The 21,474-nt window shown below is 50.7% G+C and overlaps 2 protein-coding genes across 11 annotated transcripts in view; both read right to left on the bottom strand.

The window, feature by feature from the left end:
* CNOT1 (CCR4-NOT transcription complex subunit 1) overlaps window positions 1-11,618 on the bottom strand; it is a 59,000-nt gene extending 47,382 nt beyond the window's left edge. For all 8 annotated transcript variants that reach the window (XM_049804291.1, XM_049804295.1, XM_049804293.1 and 5 more), the window contains exons 1-3: window positions 11,458-11,618; window positions 4,938-5,214; window positions 614-721 (exon numbers count right to left, since the gene is read on the bottom strand). In XM_049804291.1, coding sequence (XP_049660248.1) covers window positions 614-721; window positions 4,938-5,039 — 210 coding nt within the window. In that variant the 5' untranslated portion in view covers window positions 5,040-5,214; window positions 11,458-11,618. The remainder of the gene's footprint in view (window positions 1-613; window positions 722-4,937; window positions 5,215-11,457) is intronic.
* A 1,181-nt stretch (window positions 11,619-12,799) lies between these two features.
* Window positions 12,800-20,645, bottom strand: SLC38A7 (solute carrier family 38 member 7). 3 transcript variants are annotated; one of them, XM_049806236.1, is made up of 12 exons: window positions 20,530-20,619; window positions 19,464-19,877; window positions 18,853-19,294; window positions 18,418-18,616; window positions 18,184-18,328; window positions 17,340-17,438; window positions 16,549-16,606; window positions 16,084-16,198; window positions 15,711-15,858; window positions 15,429-15,628; window positions 15,109-15,163; window positions 12,800-15,015 (listed from the first exon to the last, which is right to left on the bottom strand). In XM_049806236.1, exons 3-12 carry the CDS (start codon window positions 19,147-19,149, stop codon window positions 14,913-14,915), a joined length of 1,419 nt encoding a protein of 472 aa, XP_049662193.1. In that variant the 5' UTR covers window positions 19,150-19,294; window positions 19,464-19,877; window positions 20,530-20,619; the 3' UTR covers window positions 12,800-14,912. The 3 variants fall into 3 exon arrangements, with proteins under 3 accessions (XP_049662193.1, XP_049662192.1, XP_049662194.1); XM_049806235.1 differs by having other exon boundaries at window positions 19,464-19,922; window positions 20,530-20,582; XM_049806237.1 differs by lacking the exon at window positions 19,464-19,877 and having other exon boundaries at window positions 20,530-20,645.
* Window positions 20,646-21,474: the final 829 nt, after the last annotated feature.

Raw genomic sequence — 21,474 nt, 5'->3', positions numbered from 1 at the left:
CAAAACTAAACAAAGATAAGGTGCTTAAGTCTTGTAAGTGCCCAAATTCTCATTAACGTTAGCTAGTTTATTTTCATTCAAGTTTTCTTCAAGTTTAGCTTTTTTTTTTTAAGGCTGAGAAAGTGATGAAACATTCTCCACCATATATGCAACATTTCATTTTCTGTAAGCATCCTCACACATTGCAATAGACAATCTAAGAATATTTGATTCCTGTTTATGAGCTAGAAAGGCTGTGGCAAAATTGCTTAAGGATGAGAACACTCCTGAGAACAGATACAGCCAGCACCAAAGGTGCCAGTTAGTGGATTTGGACAAAGTTTTAAATGACAAAGAAAGGCCTTCAAAATAGAGCACTGCATGTGGTACAAAAGCAATTGTACTGAGGCTGTTCATTTTTCCAGATCAAGTGATTTTAAGAGTCCGATATCAACAATTTGTTGTTTTCTGACTTGAGGACTGGCAAAAGGTGCTTGCAATTGAAAGGCCACGTGCCAAAAGTTTGCTTGAAGCTACTGACTCTAGCCTGCCTTTGTGCTTAGAATGGATCAAATTCTATTGCAGATTTTTAACAACCAAAACTAATAAGCAGATGCCTCAGTGCAAACTGTACCTGATGAAAATCTTTGCCACTGCTTTTACCATCGCCACTGAAATCCACGTGCGAGAATAGACAGCGTAATAAATGCCTGTCTGCCTCGGGACCGTGCCTATTCACAATCTGGAAAAAACAAAACAAAACAAAAATCAACTTGGCAGCAAACAGTCATTACAGAGCAAGATCTAGAACCGTGGATACAGCTGTACTTCTAGCGGGTAAGTCATCTACAGTTTTAACAAAACTGCTAAGAATGTTCTTTTTTAATCAGTAACCTAGAAACCAAGTCATTAATGCTATTTGCAAAAGAAAAGTATAAATGAAGATATAAAGAAAGCATCTAGACAAGTCATTGACACAAAAGCCATGCATTTTGTGGGTAGTATCCCTAAAAAGCTAAGTAAAAAGGGGTTTTCAAGTCACCTGGAGGATGATTTCAAGCTTCTCTACCACCAAAGCAGCCCACAATCCACACAGTGCCATGGCCTCACCTTTTCCCCACACCTACAGTGCCTAACTCTGCAAGAGTACAGCCTTGGGACAGCATGTGCCTCTGCACTATGCCTATGTAGCAGGAATTTATCCCAGAGACTAGCCATCATACAGTATATCTTCACTGATCTTGCAGGCAGGTTCTACATCATCTCCTAGTCATGACTGACCTGGCTGCCTTGGTCTTTTAAGGGACATAAGGGAATACTACAAAGGAAGTATTTCCTGCCATTTACAGAAAAAAGTTAATCCCAAACTTGCTCATTAGCAAGCTTTAAAAATCAAATATCATATGCTAAAGAACACCTGCAGCTGAGACCTTTTACTAAGTCTTTCCCCTGTCATTAGAGCTCATTCAATTGAATTCTGCACCTCAGTCATGAATAGGTGATCTGCAGTTGTTAATTTGCAACACCTATCACACATCACTAAATCTTAACAACAATATTACATTTTTGTTAGCATCCCCTATCATTTGCCTCAAGTTTAACTCTTGGCTACAGACCAGCTCATCAGCTTGTTCTTTGAAGTACCTTCAGGTTGTTTCAGTGCTTATTCATTTCTTTAAACCTCATCTAACTGGACAGCATTACTTTTTTTTAATAAAATCCATACTGCCAGAAATTTGAAGTCACTTAATCACCAGTAGCTTGCCTCTTTTGTCCAAATAGTAGCAGCTAACATCAAACCCAACCTTCACCTATTGGCAACATTTTTGCCATTGTCTCCCCCTTCCTAGCTGCAGGACAGACACAACACATGCCAGCACAAACCAGCAGCTCTGCCTACACTCTGCCTCCACCAAGCCCACTGCTTCACCCCCATCATAAATATCCTTGCTTGCCGGCAGTTTCTTTGTGCAAAAAGACAAACAGCATTGCTTTAGGCTGTGTCCACTCCAGCTCTGCTGTTTGATTGTTCTCATCTCAATTCTTCTACCTTTATGTGACACTATGCTTCCCTTTCCCTCACAGCCTGCTTATTCCAATGGCTGCCAAGTTTTGTTCTGCTAGAAAGAAACATCTGAGTCAGATATAGCTCTGCCTCTTGGCCAGAGGCTAGAATATATGTGCTCATGGCGTGTCAGTCCAGAGTAAATTGCCCACTCCAGTTACGTTGACAGCACTGTCTTTGAAGACAGCCATCTCCCACGATTAGGTAGGAAGATGCTCAGATCAGCGCAAAAGGCAGCAAAACTGAATTGACAGCAAGTTCTACTAGTGAGCTCAGGCTTTAGAAAACAGGCAATTTGTTTGGTCAATCCCAATTAAATACATAGATTTGGGTGCGGTAACCAGACTGGCATGAAGCTGGATCAATCTCCTAGTGAACTATTTGGTGCTCTGACCAAGATGAACTCAACAAAACAGATGCAGAAAAAAACTATACATACTAAAGCCATCAGTACAATTTTGCTGCATCAGAAATAGATTGCTTCCTTGCTTAGAAGCAACTTCAGAAGGTTAATAATTTGAAAGTCTAACATATGGGGCAGGAGGGAAGAGTGACCACTAGAAGTGCATTGTAGCATCTTTCAACTCTAATTAACTCTAGCTTTTCCAGGAAACAGGGAATGAGAATTGCTAGTTTTCCTGTAGAAAGAGCTGAAAGAAACCTTCATATTGGCAGCTACCTTGCACATTTACAAGACAGTGTACCCAATCATAAAATAATCTGTGAAGACTTTTTTTTTTACCATGAGGGTGACCAAGCATTGCCACAGGCTGCCCAGAGAAGTTGCGGAGTCTCCATCCATGGAGGTACTTAAAAGCTGTCTGGAGATGCTCCTGGGCAGCTGGCTCTAGGTGACCCTGTTTGAGCAGGAGGTTGGAGCAGATGACCTCCAGAGGTCCCTCCCAACCTCAACTAGTCTGTGATTCAGGATAAACTTTGAGCCACCCATATTTGGATTTATCATACAGAGACAAGTTGGATTTTGTTTAGGGAAACACAGGGTTAGATCAAAAATAACTCTTACTTTCCTAGATCCAGAAAGTTTTGCTTTCCTAGATGAATCCGTCCACAAAGCCCTTTCCCCCTCTCCAACCAGGCTTTCCTTACCACTACTTCAGGGAAAGGAGACCACAAAAAATCATTTCAGAGGAAGCCATTCTTTAGAATTTGTCTCTCTGACAAATGCATAAAAGTTTTGCCTTTTTTTTTTTAAACACACATTCTGTTTTTTAAAGCAGTCTTAAGCATCACCTTGTTAAATGACTACAGAAAGCATGTTTAATCAGAAATTAGTTGCTCAATCTTTACCACAGCTATGCTTGTTAGTGATATATTTAAATGCAAGCGTCATTTTGGTCAGTTGTGACAAGAACAACTCCCAAGTATGGTTTTCCGCATACTCTGTATGCTTAGATATAAGCTTTGTAAAATTGAGTGAATTATGCCAAAAAGTTTACACCAAGAAGCATACGGTGAGACAAAGAGCGTTAAAGTATGCACATACAATCTAAGCAAAACTTGTACTAGGAACTACAGAAGGAAAGTAATACCAGGAACTTAAAAAAAAAGACAAGGGATCATGGAGGTTTTAGGAATTTAGTGTTGAAATCCTAAATCTGTCTTTAACCAAACATACAAGAAACAGCCACTTGTGCAAACCAGTTTCCAGTCTCTCACCACAGTGAGTCTAAGAGGCCTGCCATGAAGGATAAGGAACAATCTGTCCTCGTTTTAGAGATCTACATTCCAAGTAAATGGCAGATCAACCATATCTTCTCCCAAATCAAAGAAACATCTATTATCCTTTACAGAAGTGTTCATGACAGATCTGCAAGTCATGCCTCAGTCACTCCTTGCTGCAAAAATCATCTGTTCAAACCAACAGTGATCAAAAGGACAGTGGGATCTCAGATGAGCGCCTTGCAAGTACTGAACTTGCAAAAACATGGAAACTTTACAAAAGTTACAAGAGATGTATTCCATCTCGATGGCTTACGAGATCATTGTAAGCAGTGAATGTTCCTGAAATCACCCCCCCTCACCTCAATATAAGTAATGAATGCACTTTTAAAGTCAGCTGTTAACAAAAATTCACTCTGCTTAAGCCCTCAGGCCTCCTAATCCGATTCAAATCACTGCAGGACTGCACTAGTGTAAGAAAAAAATTAACTGGCCCAGCTGTCTGCTGGGAACTGAACTAAACCAGTTTCTAAAACTGGCTCAGTAACAATCACTTCCTCCTAAGCACTCCCCTGCAAATAATGCTTTTCAGTCCATCCTGCTAGTCAGAGCTATTTTTAAAAGGGTTAAACCAGAATTTTTGTTCAGGTCTTAGATATCTGGGGTTCAATCTGCAGTTACTCTGCCTGCCTTCTGAAAACCCAGGGCCAAGAAAGTCAGCTTGGCTCCACTGTCAAGCCATACTTCATTGAATGAGATGAGGAGCAAAAAACTTCCATCAGAGCCAAGTGAAAGCATTCAAATATAAGTAACCACATACTCGTGCTTTCAGTACAACTCTGAACAGTAAATTTGTATGTTTTCCTCCTTCTCTCAATCAGTGTTCTATGGAATGTCCAAAAGTTGAAAGATTTAACCTGAAAGAGTTACGAAAGCTTTGCATACCACGGTCCAAGAGCAGCAGTTAATCCTAATATTCAACTACAAAGTTAATACTGGTCCCAGCTCTGAGCTGCTGTATTCATGACCTGACAGATGAAACCAACAGGAACATCAGAGACACGAGCTGCAATTCTCAACACCACAGAAAAGAGTACACAGTAACACACACAAGAGCACCACAGAGTACAAGTCAAACGAGAAGAGAAACTCCATTTGACACTCCCATTTTTTCTTTCTAAAATTTCTTTTGTAGCATCATTAGTCTACTTACATGCTGTATTTCCTGCTGGCTGGCTCGGTAGTTTTTCTTGGTTAAATTGTCCACCAGGTAGCTGATTTGAGACAAGGCCAGCGAGAGCGAGTCAAGATTCATTGCTGGTTGGGGCGGAAGCAGGCGGCCGAGCCCGGCGCAAAATCACCATTATTCCCCTTTAGTCACCTCAGAGACAGGTTAATTTTTTTTCCCCCAATTAGCCTGTATCTGGTTCTGTGTTACTTTCCTCAGCTCTTCTTTCTCAGTTGCCTTCCTCTGTTCTGAAACATGGCACCTGAAAGAGAATATTACGTGAGATTTAAGTTCTGTAGCAACTTCACAGCTACGTTCTAGGCACTGCTGTTAACTCGCTATGGAACACTAGCAATTAATTTAAAATAACCTTTTGGGGTTTATTTTTCTCTTTTGATTTTAAGAAAAATCTTTAAGTTTAAATAGTCTTAAAAACAGTTAGTGATTTCTCTGTGTTTTCTACTCCCACTAGTATGCTGCAGGGTGGAAAGTTATACCGTAGAAGAATTCAGCATTACGCCTCAGAGCTTTCTCTCATTTTTTTGCTTCCAAGCTAACTTGGCAAAACAAGAAAAATAAAGTTCAACAAAGAAATTGATAATACAGACATGTTCGATAGCTTAACTTACATAAACCATGAGATGACTATGACCACAAGGAAAAAGAAGTACTATTAAGTCTTCACAATACAAGTTTAGTTGTTTCCACGCTACCCGACCACATTTATTCATTTCTGCATTTTGCCAGCCTGAAAGAGCTAGCAAACAGCTCAGAAGAATGACTACCCTTTCAGCACTGTGAGAAAGAAAACGAGATGCATAATGAATTAGATACCACAGAGCAACAGAGGTCAGAATCACTCAAAGCATCAATCACAAGCTTATACCAAAAAAAGTGCTTTTTAACCATCTCTGCAATATTTTGCCTCACTACCATCAAAGCAGTATTGCACTCAACCGTACACACCAAAACAAGCAATTGTGAATGAGCAACACACACAAAGAACTGCAATAAACTAACCCTAACATTTGGCTTATACTGCAACAGCTTTCCAGTGAGCTACAACAGCAGAGCTTGCCAGCTTAATAAATTTCTATGACAACACAAAACTTGGCACTTGACACCTCATCTGTTAAACCACTGATTGCCAATGTGATAAAATCGCATCCCAAAGCAAGTCCTGCATAACCAACCGTCTGAGGAGTCTCAAAGGAAGCCATAAGCTGCTCTGAGAAGCAGCACTGTAATTGGTCACAGGTGGAATCAAGCTGGAGAGTCACTGTTTTGAAGCTCTACTTGATCAAAACACAAAGGTCACTAGGCTTCGTGCCAAGAGGCTGAAGATCCCCTTTTCAGAATAAAAACTATTACTTTACTGTCTTGGCTATATGGCCAAACCCACTAGTACATGATTTCTGCCTCATCATTGAGATGGATCACACAGGTGATGTGTCAACTTGGCGCACACACAACACTTTGGGCAAATCAGTTCAGAAAGCAACCCCTGCAGCAACATGGCTCAACATGTCAGCCATCCTTCTGCAAGAACTTAACAGGAACAGCACCAAGGCAAGCTGAAAGGCTGTGCTGGGTAGAACTAGAACTCTTCCCCCTCTCTCCCTTTACACAAAGGTTTTCACTCACTCAGAACTACAGCTTATTTAACATCTGCCTACACTTTAAAACATCAGGAACAACAAATCCTATCACAGGCAACGAAGACAATTCTGCTCTTTGGAAAAAGTTTATTAGATTAAATAAAAACATGGGTAAACTATATGCAAGGAAAGTCAAATTGCCAACTTCCAGGCTTTCATTATGCCACAGAAAACACTGCTAACTCCTAGAAGCTATGTAAGATCCTACTTACACAAGAAAACCCACATCTCATGAAAAAGAAATTATCAAGCAGTAATATTGAAAGCATTCTTCAATGACAAGGCAGTCATATATAAAGGCATTACCTTTATATACAGGTTTAAAAGCCCACTGACTGTGAAACAGCTTTGTAGGAAGGAGGATAGGCACAAAAGTTAATAAGATTCCTCAGTAGCAGAGTACCCAATTTTCTTTTTTTTTTTTTTTTAAATAACTCAATTCTGCTTTTGGAATAATCCAGAAAGTGGCACTGAGCAAGGCAAGTACATGCTTTCCAAGATGTTTTTACTGGCAGGGTGGACCAGTATAAAGCTTCCGAAAAACATTTGTTAAGAATCAAGCAGACAGACCACCACACCACAGTACTTACACCTACAAAAGCCACCACAAGCAGCTAGCAAGGGTAATTCAGTCCCTATCAAAGCACCAGATTTCAGCAACCAGCCTGAAGAACTCAAGGGCTGGTTGAACTCAGGACTCAAGAACAGGACACAAACCACAACTCCAACTCAGTCATTTTTAAGGCAATAAAAGACGTTTCAGAATTTGCCTTTCAGGCCCCTAGGAAGCAAAACCATCTTTCTCTGGGTATTGTTCCTCAGACCAATACAAACAGCACAATCACACCTACTCCACCCAAAAAATTAAGCTTTTAGGTACTGGAACTCTTGAGTTGGGCTCGGACATAAATCTGATCCTCCCCACTGCCACACAATACCCTGCAGAGCACTGACACTGACCATACCACTCCACTATCAGCATCACTGTTTTCTCCCAAGAAAAGTATGGACTACCATCTCAACATGCTTTAATTGCACGGAAGCACAACAAGCTTTGCCGCTTTTTAACTGCGAAATCCGGCAGTGCCACTGGAGAACCCAGGTTGGGGTCAAAATGAGATTTTTCCCTTTCAAGGAAGCAGAACAAGTGCTTGAACAGACACCATAACTCAAGGACAGAACACAATAGCTGAAGGAAGCAGCTTCCTATTTATGTTCTAAATATATGGTTTGCACAGTATGTATCCTAATACACAGAAAAAACCTGACAGCTCTCACAAGCACCAGACTAGCAGCATTTCAAAGGTTTAAATGGTGCAACCTAACTCACAATAGTGTATAAAAATCAGAGTAATTAAGGGAGCCCTGCCCAGAAAGCAGAAGTGCACAGGTACCTCTCTGATCATTCAATGCAAGGCTAAAATTCAGTTACTACAGCACTGATTAAGAAAGCTATGAATGCTATGCAAAGCAGGCTTTATTTTTAGATGCATATATTCTTAGTGGGAATGAATCTCCCTACACTGGCCTCAACAATTCAAGAATCTTTCCGTCCATGGGGCAAACCTGCTGTCTTTACAGGTTCAGAAAAGTCAGGCCTCAGCCAGAGAGAGTTTACCAAAAAAATTTAGATTGGCTGACAAAAATTAGCTTAATCCATTACTGTATCACAGGATCTGTAATTGAAAGTAGCTATGAGACACAGGACTCAGGAGCTCTTGCAATATTACCATTCTATGTTGTGCAACACAGCTGATTTTTAAGAGGTAGAAAATGTTTACCAGAAACTACTTTATTACTTAGCCTGGACACTTTCTATGGAAATCAACAGGCCATCAGCAAAACATACGGCATCCATTTCAGTAGATTCTGTTCAACAGCAGAGTTCTATTGGGTTAGTAAAACATGAATATAATACAATTTTAGGCAAGAATCAAGAACATCACCAAATAGAGAGGGCCAATATGTAACCAGTAGTCAGGTTTGACAAACACTCTCCACTAACCTGAGGCAGATCACTGGGAGTAACTAAGCCTTCCTGCTGAAGATGACAAACCTGAGATCTTCCACAAATTCAGAAACAGCCTTACAAAGAAAGTAATTTCAAAATTACTTTAAGCTGAACTTTGGATTTATTTTTTTTTTTTAGTATTTTGCAGAGGTAACTACTCCCACTGGGTTTCAAGAGCTGTAAAGATTTTAGGCCACATGTACTGCATGTGGGGAATAAAACAGCTCAAGTGACAGAAACTGCAACATGTTTGCTGATCAGGTTCTAAACTCCTATCAAAAAGCATCATATAAAACATGCTAAAAGCACAACTGCTAAACCTGTTCTTCAGAACACAGTCTCTTACCCATTTCTCAAACCCATGCACGAACAGAACATATGGAAGAGCAGCACACTTCTCAGAAGCCCCACATGAAAAGCGCTCCAAGGGGGAAAGGAAGTTTTGAATCATACCACAGTTAAGCTAGATTTCAGGATGTCTGTCATTTTGAAATCTACAGAGAGAAAAACCTTGCAGTCTAAGTCACATGAACAGTAAAATAAGCTCCTGATTAATTTAACCAGTTCAAATGTAGGTGTTAACACACACAAAAGCCAGCTAAACATTCCATGTACTGGAAAACTGCACACAACTCCAGTCAATTGGAAGCCTCGATGCTGATCGGACACGGTAACTTTACAGTTACTACAGACAGCAGCTGAACTAAGCACATACATTTGTTCCCATACACTACAGCCAGTTAAGTTTCAGGTTTGAAATCTACCTCAAATATATCAGGCATGCATCAATCGTGACATGTCCACTTCAGGCATTTTTCACATCTCAGCTAGGATTGTTTACAAAAAAAATGCCAAGAAACTCTCACTTCCCACTTTCCCTTCAAACACTGTAGGATAAAGTTTCTGTTGGAGGAATGTGAAAGCAATTTAAGGACCTGTTCTCAAAGGCTTTGTGCCGTTTTCCCATCCAGAAAGTGTTTTATAACAGTTAAATACTGTTTCAAAAGGCAAAGGAGAACTGCAGTATTCATATAATAGGGATGGTTTTAGAACAAAAGAGAAATCTGGCTATAATAGTCATGTCCTCAACCATGATTCTTAGTGATAAGAATTCCCAACCTGATTTAGCAATGATCCATCACCGGGACACAAAATATCACTGACCACTTTTCCTAAATTATATTTGCACAGTTGGTCTTCCACTTATTCAACTGAACACCAACAGTAGCCATTTCAACATCAGTTAAAATGAATTAAATATCTAGGAGCACTATGCTAGAAACATGAACAGGATTAGGTATTTCTTTAAAGAGGAGAGACAGGTAGACAGCAAGCTTGCCATGAGTTTGGTCTGGAGACACCAGACCAATAGGATCAACAATTAACAGCAAACTTCAAAGTATAAGGACAGAAAAAACCAGGACAATAACAAGTGTAGAAAGGGCAAACAAGTCTATTGGCAACTACATTTCTTTCCTGTTTATAAGACAGTCACCTCACCTGGACTCACCCTGCCTGTAATTTCAGTCAACACCAACATAGTTACCTTAGAAACAGGAAACACTTAAGTTGTGTGCACAAAGAATGACTTGTCAGGTATCATACCTGTTTTGCTACCCACTTAAAAAAATGCTCCACTAAGAGCAGATGTCATGCTTCCTTATAACAAGCGGGATTCAGAAACAGTATAAGCTCATGATGTATCAACAGACTAAGTGTCTGGTTTTATATTTTTTAGTATTATATCACTTCTGTTGTAAATACAGTCCAAACTGTTTGTGGCTTGTTGAAATTAAACTATGACTGCTCACAAGCCTTACTGTATAAAAAGAACACAGTACCACTCCGAGTTAGAGAACTATTGCAAAGGAGCTATTTCTAACAATACCATATCTGTCAAAACAGCCAACTGTTGCTATTTCTAGTTTCAAAATAAGCAAGTCCACTTCACTGGGCAGCATGTTCTTAACTGCATTGAGAGGCATTTCTTCCAGGCGGTCTACCGGAAGGTTATGTCACCGGATTATTTACTAGAGCTCACAGGTTACTTGTTTTCTTCGACTAAGTCATAATAATGCCGATCTTCTAAAGAGGCCACCGAGCCGAGCTCAGGGGTAGGCCTGCCACCGGCCCCTTCCTCAGTCTCTCAGAGCTCCACCTGTCACCATCAGGGCTACAAAAGCGGACGGGGAAGAGAAGCGAGAACAGCTCAAAAGCCGAAGACTTCCGTGCCCCCCTCGAAACGATCACCGTCCAGCCTGCCGCCACCGGAGCCTCCCCCCTCCCCCGCCCCGCAGCGAGAGCCCCAAGCAGCAACCCACGGACCTGAAAACACCCGCGGCTTCCGCCCGGAGCCACGACCGGCCCGCACCGACCTGGCCGCGCCGAGCCGAGGCAAAGCCTTTCAAAGTTTGCTCCGCTGCTCCTCCTGTCGAGCGGACGCCGGCTGAAGAAACGGGCGGCGGCGAAAAGACGAGGGCCGGGGCGGGGAGCGGCGCAGACCAGGCCAGGCCGCTGGGGCCCCCGCAGGCTGCCCCACACGCACCCCGGAAACGGCAGGCGGGCGGGCGAGCCGGCAGGCCAGGTTCCCTCTACTGGCTCCGCCACCTCCCCCCCTCTCCGCCGGCGCCCGGACCCGCCGCGGCCTACAACGCCGCCCACTACCGCCGCCGCGACCCCAGCCCCGGAGGCTCCGGTGCTCACACACACAGAGACACTGCAGGCCCACCCGCAGGGCGGCCGGGACGCGGGCCGGGGCTGTGCTCGGCACAGCGGGGAGGGGGTCATGGGACGGGGGGGGGTGGGGGTGGGCAGACAGGACGGGACAGACGCTCACCTCAGGGGGCGTAGCGAGCCGGAGCGAGGCACCGGGTTGGGGCCGCTCGCGCTTTTATCCTCTCTCCTCCGCCGTTTCGCTACAAAATGGCGGACGGGGTCGCGCGCTCACGTCGCGGCCTTTCCCCTCCCCCGTCCCCTCGCGGCACGCCAGCGGGGGGGGGCAGCGGGGGCGCGGGTGGGCGGGGCGCCCGTCGAGCCTCCCGCCCCCTTGGCTTGGGGCTCCCCCAATCAGGGCGTAGGGCCGCCCGAGACCTGCCCAATCAGCGCGGCGCGACCTCTGGGGCGGACGTTGTGCCGTCCTCCCCCCCACCCTCGCCCGGCCCTCCGCGCGGAGCCAGCACCGCGCGTCCATTGGCCGAGAGCGGCCGGAGTCTTTCCTACGGTTCTGGCCAATCAGCGCTGGCAGGCCTCTCTGACTACGCATGCGCATCAGCGGCCAACCCGGGCTGGGAAGACCGACCAATGAGCGCGGGGCGCTGCGCTGGGGCGGGGCGGGAAGGGGAAGTGGCGGGGAGAGCCAAAGGGCGCGTGGAGTCATGGGGGGGGTGGGGCTGCTCCTACCCGAGTGGGGCGCTCCGCCCCGTCCCCCCGCCCTGCCCTCCTCCCCCCGGGCGGTGGTACGGCCCCAGGCACCACACTCCTCCCCCCACTCCCCCCCGCGCAGCGTCGTGGTAGGGGCCCAGGTACTGGAGCGCCTCTCCCCGCGCTGCCTTGGTACGGCCCGGAGCGCGGCCTGTGGCCCGGCCGCTTCACCCCCCCGCCTTGCAGTGCGGTGGTACGGCCCCAGGCGCTGCATCTCCACAACATGGCGGCGCATAGGGCTGGCGCCGCGTTCCCCTGCGCTGTAGAGCCGCAGCCTCCCCCCAGGCCGCTGCAGGGACTGTTTTGCCCCGAAATCTCCCCTCCACTTGCACGCTCCGGGCTCGCCGGCCTCGGTCCTGGAGAGGAAGCTCACCGACCCCTCAGCCCCCCCAGAGCCGGGGTCACCCCCCGTGTCCCGAAACCCCAGAACGGCCCCTTCCCACCGGCCTTCCAGCCCTGGGGGACAACACCGGGATGAGGACCCCCAGGATTTCCCCAACAGCTCTCGGCTCCGGGTACGAGGGTACCCACCCCAGGGTGCGAAGGCCTGAGGAAGGCGATGGGGTCTCGCCTCTGGCAGGGGACCTGCCGCCATGGGGTTGGTACTGAAAGACACCCCTGGCCTTGTGCCGTCCACCCCAAAGCTCAGAGAGCTGGGGTGGCGTTTCGGGACAAGGGCTTCATCCCCCTCATCCCACCCAGGAGTATCTCCTTCGCCCAGCCCCACAGAAAACACCTCATGCCCACCTGGTGCACGCACCACAACGTCACTTTTATTGAGTCGAGGTCCCTCCGCTTTCTGCACGTAGAAAATACATTTAAAAAGGCCGGTGTTTGTAAACAGTCAGGGGAACGGTAAGGCAAACAGAGAAACAGTTGCAGCACCTCCGTACCCCCCTGCCCTCAGCCATGCAGACCCCCTGGGGGGCATTGAGGGAGCATAGTGGCTCCTTGGGTGACAACCAAAGACGTGGGACACTGTGTCTGCCTCCACTTCAGCCGTGGGACCGCCTCGTGCCCAGCACACCTTTGGGAAAGCCAAAGCCACAAAAAACACCAGGCACCAAACCCTTCTCCATCTTGATGGGGGATGGCCACTGAAAGGCATCGCGGCATTGGCATCTGCTGAGCCTCCAGCATCTCTGCTGGGCTCCATGGGAGGTGGCTCGGTGCTCCCCATATCCAGGAGGAGCGATCTGCAGGGTGGGGTGGCGGTGGGGTGGGCACCCTCTTCTTTATGCTAAGGGTTTCCCCAAGGCCCAGCGCCTGCTCTCAGGCAGGAGCCGGGCAAAGGGCCTTGAGAGGCAGCCAGTGCTGTATGAATGGGGGATTTGCTGGAGCCTGGTTTTGTCAAAAGTTGAGGGCATGAAGGTTGGAGGTACCTCGGGGGAAGCAGAAGGGACTCGTGCCTTCACAGGTTCCCTCAAACATTCATGCTGTGCTTGGGGCTTTTCTTCCTCCTTCTCCATCTGGGTCTCCTCATTGCATCCTGAGGAGTGGCGGTGAGGTCCCCGTTTACGCACCTCAGGCATTGGTAGGGAAACACCAAACATTTCCACGTGGAGAAGCACCCACATGCTGTCCTCCCACCCACCACTGCTGGTCACAGAGGGAGAGAGCCATGGTGAGAAGTACAGAAGCACACCATGGTTCACCTTGCCACCACAACAGCCTGGGCTTTTTCCAGAAGGTGCAGGAGGGGCAAAGCCCAGTGGTGCACAAAGCTGGGCTGGACCCTCAGCACAGATGCAGCGATAGATACACACAAATTCCTCCCTCCCTACCCCCGGGGTTTTAGAAGCCAAACAAGGAACAAGAGAACTCAAGGACTGAACAAGAGCAGTTTGCTGTTGAAGTTTAACACCCTCAACCAAATCTGCAGCTAGGGCAACTGCTCAACTCAGAGAAAGAAAAAATGAAACTATCATCCAGACAGGCAACGGAGGGACTGGCCAGAGCAACACCAGCCACAGAGAGTGTAAACAACCAAGGGTACAATATAAACCAGATTAATACTGACTGCTTCATCCCCAAAGCATCCCTTAGAACCTACACCTGGCCCAATCCCATTCCCTGGACACCTCCTGGAAGAACAGGATTGGAAACTGGCAGAAGAGCTTTGCTCTAGCGTAGTGTCTCCAGTAGGTCGATGCAGCCACAGCACCTTCTCTAGTGAGCGAGCAACCCCTGGCAGGGGAAACATTGCCCTGGTCTGTCCCTACCCCGGGCTCCTCCTGACCAACCAACCAGGCTGAAGATGACGGTCCCACTTTGTTTCAGAAAGTGCAGCCCAGGCGGAGGGAGATGTAAGAGTAAGGGTAGGAGACCGGTGAGATGGGCCACGGGAAAGCGGGGTTCAAACTGAACCAAACACTAACACAGAAGAGGACTAGGGGGTTGTCACCCTGTCTGATAAACATGATTCCCGTTACGCAAGATGCACTGTCTCCCTCCAACGTTGGGAGAAGAAGGAGTTTAAGCTGCAGAGAGGAGCTCCACCAGCACAGGGGTAGACGGATCAGGGCAGCATGCCTTTACAAACCCCAACTGCAGCCCCTTAGTGATGTCTAAGGTAGTGATGTCTGTCTACCCTGGCAGGGCAGAAAGGGCTTGACCTGGACTACAGGTCCCCTTGCAGTGATGCTCTGGCTTCACCAGGGAGTCAGGGCTGAGAGGAGAAGCCTGACCGCCTAGTGCGTTAAGACAACGAGATACAAACCACGACAGGGCTCTTTCAGCCAAGCCCCAGATTACTACGCTCCTTTTGGATCTTCCCAACACGTCAATGTATTTTCTCCCCACTTCCCTTTGGTCCTAGAGGAAAACTGCATCCCCTCAGCAGCAGCAGTGCAGTCCAGCCTGGAGGAGGAGTCAGGCTGTGAGATCCACGAAGATAGCGTTGGCAGTGGTCTGTCCAAAGATGAAGGCTCCGAGGGTGACCATGAACACCCCATAGCTGACCTGGGCCCACCAGCTGCAGATGCAGGAGGACAGGGCACATTTAGAGGGGACCTTCACCCCAATATCCACAGGGGAAGCAGGGAGAGAGGAAGCATGTTTCAATTACCTGATTGCCCTGGTTTCCTGGATCTCAGAGAGCTTGGCTTGAATCAAGCAGAGCCCTGAAAGGCAGGGGAGGCAAATTAGACCCAGATGAGGACTGTCACCCAAGGACTGAGCAGACACCCCACGAGCCAGGGAGCTGCATTCCCCGTTACAGAGCATGGAGTCCAGTCAAAATAGTTGGGCTGCTGACCGACCTCACACCACATTTTCATCCTTCTCTAAAGACCTCCCGGTTCCTGTGTCTCCATCCTGCTCCCTCCCTCTTCAAGACACAAGGCCAAGAGACCTCCGCTGGCCCCTGAGCATCCCAGGATGCCCTACCTGGGAAGACGAAGATGAAGCAGGCGGCCAAGCCCCCAATGACAGAGATGACTTTGCCGATGTCGGGGATGAAGAGAGCCAGGAGGAGGGTCAGGAGGAACCAGCTGATAGTCTGAAGCAGGCGCCTCCTCCGCTCCCGAACCACGTCCTCCTCCACCGTCACCCCAGTGTAGCGGAGCCAGAGACCCTCCAAGACAGCCCTGCATGCACAGATGCAGGGCAGAGGGATTTCCCCACACTGCCCCTCCTGCCCATACCAGCCCGCCTTCCCCCAATGCTCACCGGCCGCAGAAGTGCAGGATAGGGTAGGATGTCAGCACGCAGAGGATGATGAAGGCCCGGGCAAGGGCAACGGGGATGTCATTGGAGGGGTAGGAGAGCAAGACGTCCTGCTCCACACCAGCCCCAAAAGTCAGGAAGCCGCAGACGCCTGCCGGGAAGGGAGCAGTCAGTGGGGGACGGGGACAAGCTTCCTGCACTTGTGTTTGAGGGACCAGACTTGGATGGATATGGCACAGGGCACATCACAGGAGGCTTAAATGGACTCCCCTCTCCTTCCGCTCTGTTCCTCTGCTGACCAGAGGGTCCCTGCCCTCCAGAAGCTCACCGCCCCTCCGAGGACCATGCCACACTCACACAGCCTCCCCTCGCTCACCAGTGCCCGTGTAGACGAAGAGAGCGATCACCATGGCCGCTGTCACCACCGCCCCCCAGGTCTTCACCTCCGGCTGCTTCATGCTGTTAAAGACGGGCACGCTGCTCACGTGGCACTGCCAGGGACACGGAGAGAGAGCGGGGACATGCAATGGGCTGAGCTGGAGTCACAGGGAGCCAAGCCGGATCCCACTCGTGAAATCCCCGGGTTTGTCGTGATATCATGATCCCCCCAGGTTTGCTGCTGGAGAAGAAAACCCAGAGGACAGGCTGCCCTGGACTTCTCAGCTGGGGTAAAACTGATTCATCTCTATCCAGGGGCGGCGATATATTAAACTGGCTTCAGCCCCCTTGCAAAGCCGTGTGGTGAGCACACGGGAAGGGTTTTGGCTGATCGTCCAGGGGAGTATTCCTGGACCACGCCGGTCCCCCTCCCAGGTGGGGAGCGCCAGGCTTATGGCCTTACCTGGAACCCAAAGCAGATGGTGGGCATGGCATTGAAAACAGCTGTCCAGGTGGAGGGGCTGGTGGGAGAGAAATACCAACTGGTCAGTCCAGTGCCCCCTGTGCCCCCCACCCAGCACCCTGGGGGAGGATGAGCTGGGGGTGCTCAGGATGGGCTCACTCCTCTGCTGTTAACGCATCCTCCCACCCAGGACAATGCCTTCACACAGAGTGAGGTTTTCCTGGGACCTGGCACTCCCTGATGACCATGGCCTTTCACTGAGACAGAACCAGCCAAAACTGAAGACTTACAGAAATAAAAACATCAGTAAAAAATAAGAATCCACTTGGGCAGTGCCAAAAACTGGTCTAAACTTTGCTCTGCCCTAAAATTCCCACTGCCTATGCTGGGTTCATAAAGGTCCCCAAACCATGAGGAAGGGGACAAGCCAAAGGGGCTGGGCTGGCCAAGGAAATAACCAAAATCATCCTAAAATAGACACAGCCCTGGTTGCTGGGTGAGCACAGGCACTGCATGGGGAGCTCTGGGCCTGGCAGTATCAGAGCTAAAAGTCAATCGGCCCTCCTCAAAACCTGTGATGGAGCCGTGGGGACCTCCAAGAGTCTTCTTCCTCTCCTTCATCACCTGCTTCCCTGAAACATGCAGAGATGCAGCCACTTGGGAGCTTCTGGCAGCAACACGCAGCATCCCCAGGCTCAGGGATGGGGCTCGGGAAGGACTTGTCCCCAGCCTTTACAGCCCTGGCTCCTGCACCCCTGCCTGGCCGTCAGCATCACATCTGTTGGACTCACCTGGTGGGGATCTCCACAGGCACCAGCTCCTTGTCAGGCCAGATGTACTTGATGATAATGACTGCTGTGACATACCAGGTGCCAATCACACTTAGGGAGCTGCAAGAGGGGACAGGAGACCGTCAGCATGCTGCCTGCCTGCTCTGTGGAAGGTCTCCTCCCAGGCTTATCGGACCCATCTTCCTCCCTGCACAGCCCAGGCCAGCCCACTCCTCCCCACCAGGACCACCCCTGCTCTCCCTTCCCACGGGAATAGGCCAGGCACTGTCACCCACTGTCCCCAGAGCAGATGCCAACGCAATCCTGCTGTGCTTGGGGACTGTCCCGTGCCGCTATGAGTGGCAGACCTGGCAGCAAGGGGATGGACTGGGTTTTGGGCAGGAGAAAGAGGCAAGTGTTAAAGAAGTAACACTCTTCGGTAGCCCTGGTCCAGCTCCAGCAGCCAGGTTACACCAAGATGCTTGGTGGAACAGGGCTGGCCTGCACACCACCTTTCAAGGGGACCCTTACTGGCTCTTCTTGCTGCTGGATGGCCAACCGAAAGACAGGGGACAATGCAATTGAAAGCAGCTCTCCCCGCTTCCTCCAGCAAGCAGTAGGAAGGGACACAAGCCCTGGAGTAGGACACTATGGCTGCGTGGTGCTCGGCAGCTCCTCTGCTTCCCAGATGGGGAAACCAAGGCACAGGAAGGTGGAAGAGGAGATATCCAATGCCTCAGGGGCGAGCGGGCAGATACGGCACTAGAACCACGGCATTTCCGCTCCTGGTCCCCTGTGACTGTGCTTAGGTGGGTCCTGGCTGGCCCACCCCAGCTCCCAGCCCCGGAGGGCTCTCCCCACCCACCTGGCATATTTTTGGAAGCCGATCTCTTTGGGGATGGAGAGGGGCAGGATGAGAAGGAAGGCAGTGATGCTGATGGTGAACTTGCGGTCCGTGTACCAGTGGCTGCTCCCAGCTTCCTCAGGCTCCGTCACCAGAGCAGCAATGACTGTGGGGACAACCAGGGTGGTCAGGTTGTCCCTTTCCAGCTGAAGGGACAGCAGCTGGTTATTTTTTCCCCCCATGGGACACACTTACTCTTGTCCTCCTGGTCTCCAATGATGATGAGGAAAGCAATGCAGGTGCCAAAGGTGTAGACAGCGATGGCCACCTCACACAGCACGCCAGGCACCTTTCCGCAGACTGCCCACACAACCTCCTGATAGGTCCGCTCGTTGCTGGCCTGTGAGCAGTACGCCAGGATGACCAAGCCTCCGATGATGAAGATCAACATGCACTGGGGTGGGGAAGAGACAGGGAGGAGACACTAAGGCAACAGCATGACGAGGTCCCCAAAGCCACCCTGGGCAGCCACCCCAAACACACTGAGCATCTCTGGTGCACCTCACCCAACAGGGCTTCTTCCCAGGAGCCGGGTCCTACCTAAGCCCCTTCAGGGGCTCCACATGTCCCCCCTATGCCTCCTCCCAGGGTGGGAGAAGGGACTGTCCCTTCCCTTCCCCACCCTCTCACCATCTGCAGTGCGATGCCCGCGGCCACGCCGCCAGCCATGCTGAAAGCGGCGGGGAAGTTGAGCAGCCCAGCCCCGAGGGCAGCGTTGACCACAATGAAGACGGCTCCCAAAGCTGATGTGGCCCCCAGACCGTTTCCTTGACTCTCTCCGCTCTTCGGCACCGTCTCCACGCTGGGGCTCTGCAGGAGCCTGGCTCGTTCCCCGGCATCGGCGCTCCACTCCCAATCCTTGTAGTCACTGTTGATGCTCCCAGTGCCCTGAGCCATTGTCCCTCCTAGGGTGGCACACGCCACCATCCACGTCCCACTAGCGCTCCTGCACCGGGCTCAGCCGGCTGCCTCGAGGAGGGTCCTCTGCCAGCGCTTGCTCCATTAGGCAGGGAGGGCAGCGAACAGGCAGGCTGGGACCGCAGCAGCACGGGGGTCAGGCACTTCACTGCTCCTAGAAGGAGATGAAGAAGGACATGGCAAGTTTTAATTAAGGTACATTAACAAGGGACAGCCTAGGCATCAGACAGGGGCACAGCGGAAATGAGTTCCCTGGGTCTCAGCTTGGGGGTCACAGCACGCAGGCATCCTCACACCAGCAGAGATACGGCAGGAGAACTCACCTCTCGTCCCCCAAATCCAGGGTGAGGACACTGCTGCTGTCGGGTGGGGGACTGAGCCCCAGCCGCAGGGCTGGGGAGCTGCAGCCTCATGACAGGACTCGCCTTTCTGCGGGCACGAGACCCAGCGTCACAGCTTGCTTCCTGATTTCCAACCCCAATTCCTGTAAGCTCTGCAAGAGCCGCTGTGCACGTGCTCCCGAGTAAAGGTCAAGGCTGGGCTCAACAGGAACGATCCATGCATGCAGCAGAAACACCGTGTCATCAGGAAAAGCAGGACTGTCCCCTTCCACTGCACCCCCAGGGTAACCACCAGCATGAAGCGTCTCAGAAGCTTTTGGACCTGAAGATCTGGTGTTTCCAGCACTGCAGCCCTTGGGAGTTGGACAGCCCAGATCTCATCCCAGTGCCTCAGAGCTGAAGGAGACCAACCCTCACAACCTGGCAGGGCTTTGCAGGGACCTACACAGCCAAGGGAAATATCTTTTTTTTTTTTCCTAGACGATGTCTCCGGAGACTCTTCCTGACCAGCCCACCCTTTGCTTCTAGGCTATTTAAACCCCATGCTCGTGCTATGAATCCTCTTCAGGGATTTCTGGGGAAGGGGAAAAAAAATCCCGCAGGGTAAGAAGAAAGGCAGCCCTCTCCCCCGGGGGTAGGAGTGCGGAGGGGACAGGTCCCAGGTCCCCAGGCCGGTGGGTCTTCTGGCGGCCGCGGGTCCCCTTTGGCTGAAGTCCCCACCCGGACGAGTCGATGCTTCTTCTCCCACGGCCGGAGGAGGATGCTGGAGGCGTGTCCGTCTGTCCTTTCACCCCAGGCAAAAGCCACCGTGCCGGTGACAACCACAGACCCTGAGAGCAGACGCTTCTCCGAGGGTGACTCGACAGACCCGCGGACCCGCGCGGGGCCCCGCCGGCGCCCCACTCCGAGAGAAGCAAGGCCCGGGGCCGCTGAGGGTCACCCCGCCTTTGCAGGGGATGCCCTCGGGGACGCGACGCGGCCCCAGCGGGTCGTTGGGCTCCCCCCCCCCCCCTCACCCCGGGTACCCCCGTACCCCAGCCCCACTCACCGGGCGGTGGGAGCCCGCTCCGGCCTCGGCGCCGGCCCCGGCCCCCGGTCCCCGGTCGGGCTCGGCGGCGGCGCAGAGCCGGCACCGCCCTGCCCGCTGCACGCCGGGGGTTGTAGTCCGCCCCCCGGCCCGCCCCGCCGCCCCCGGGCGCCGGCATCTCGGTCAAGAAGCGACGCTTAACCCCGGGAACCAGCGGCGACGGGGTCCTGCCTTCGGGAAGCCCATCCCCATCGCTTCTGCAGCCGAACCCGGAGGGACCCGCAGGCAAGGTCAGGGACAGAATGCAGGTCTGTGCTCCGGCTCTATATTTATTGTCACAGAGAATGGGTAGCGGAAAGGCCTAACGCAGGGGAAAAGGGCTCTCCGCAACCAGAAGGCAGCTCCAGAGCCAGGCAGAACCGGGAAACCACAGCAGGACAACCCACAGCGCCATGGGGCAGTACCCACAGTGGCAGCAGCAGCACGGAAAGCGGTTTATTGCACAAATCATGGCAAGCGGCGGCTGTGGGCAGCAGGCCACATAAACAATCTTCCCCGTTAAAACTGCAAACTGTCTTGTCGGGGAGCAGCAGGAGGCTCCAGCCCTCTTCAGCCTCAGCCAGCAGCTCCCCCTCTGCCTGTACCGCACACGGTGACAGTGCGCACTAGATGGGCCTGTCCCAGCTCTGCAGAACAGGGCTGCTCTGATAAGGCATGAGAAAGGACAGCTCTGCTCAATGCCCTGGTGGAGCTGCAAAGGGGATGGAGAAAGCTCACGCACACTCAGAGGTAACCCCTCCACCTCCACCTAGAGAGGCAGCCGTGCTTGCTGCAGGGAGAAAGTCTGTCGTGCTCCAGTGGCTGGGCACCGGGTAGATGACCTTTGGAAACTCCATGCTCTCACCAACGACACCTACATTCAACCCTGTAGGCTTCAATTTCAGCTCCATAACATCAATTCCCACC

The sequence above is a fragment of the Accipiter gentilis genome, chromosome 7 (genome assembly GCF_929443795.1).
Source record: "Accipiter gentilis chromosome 7, bAccGen1.1, whole genome shotgun sequence".
In the NCBI taxonomy this organism is placed as follows: Eukaryota; Metazoa; Chordata; class Aves; order Accipitriformes; family Accipitridae; genus Astur; species Astur gentilis.
Note: the sequence above shows the minus strand (reverse complement) of the source record. Positions and strands in the feature narration are given on the sequence as shown.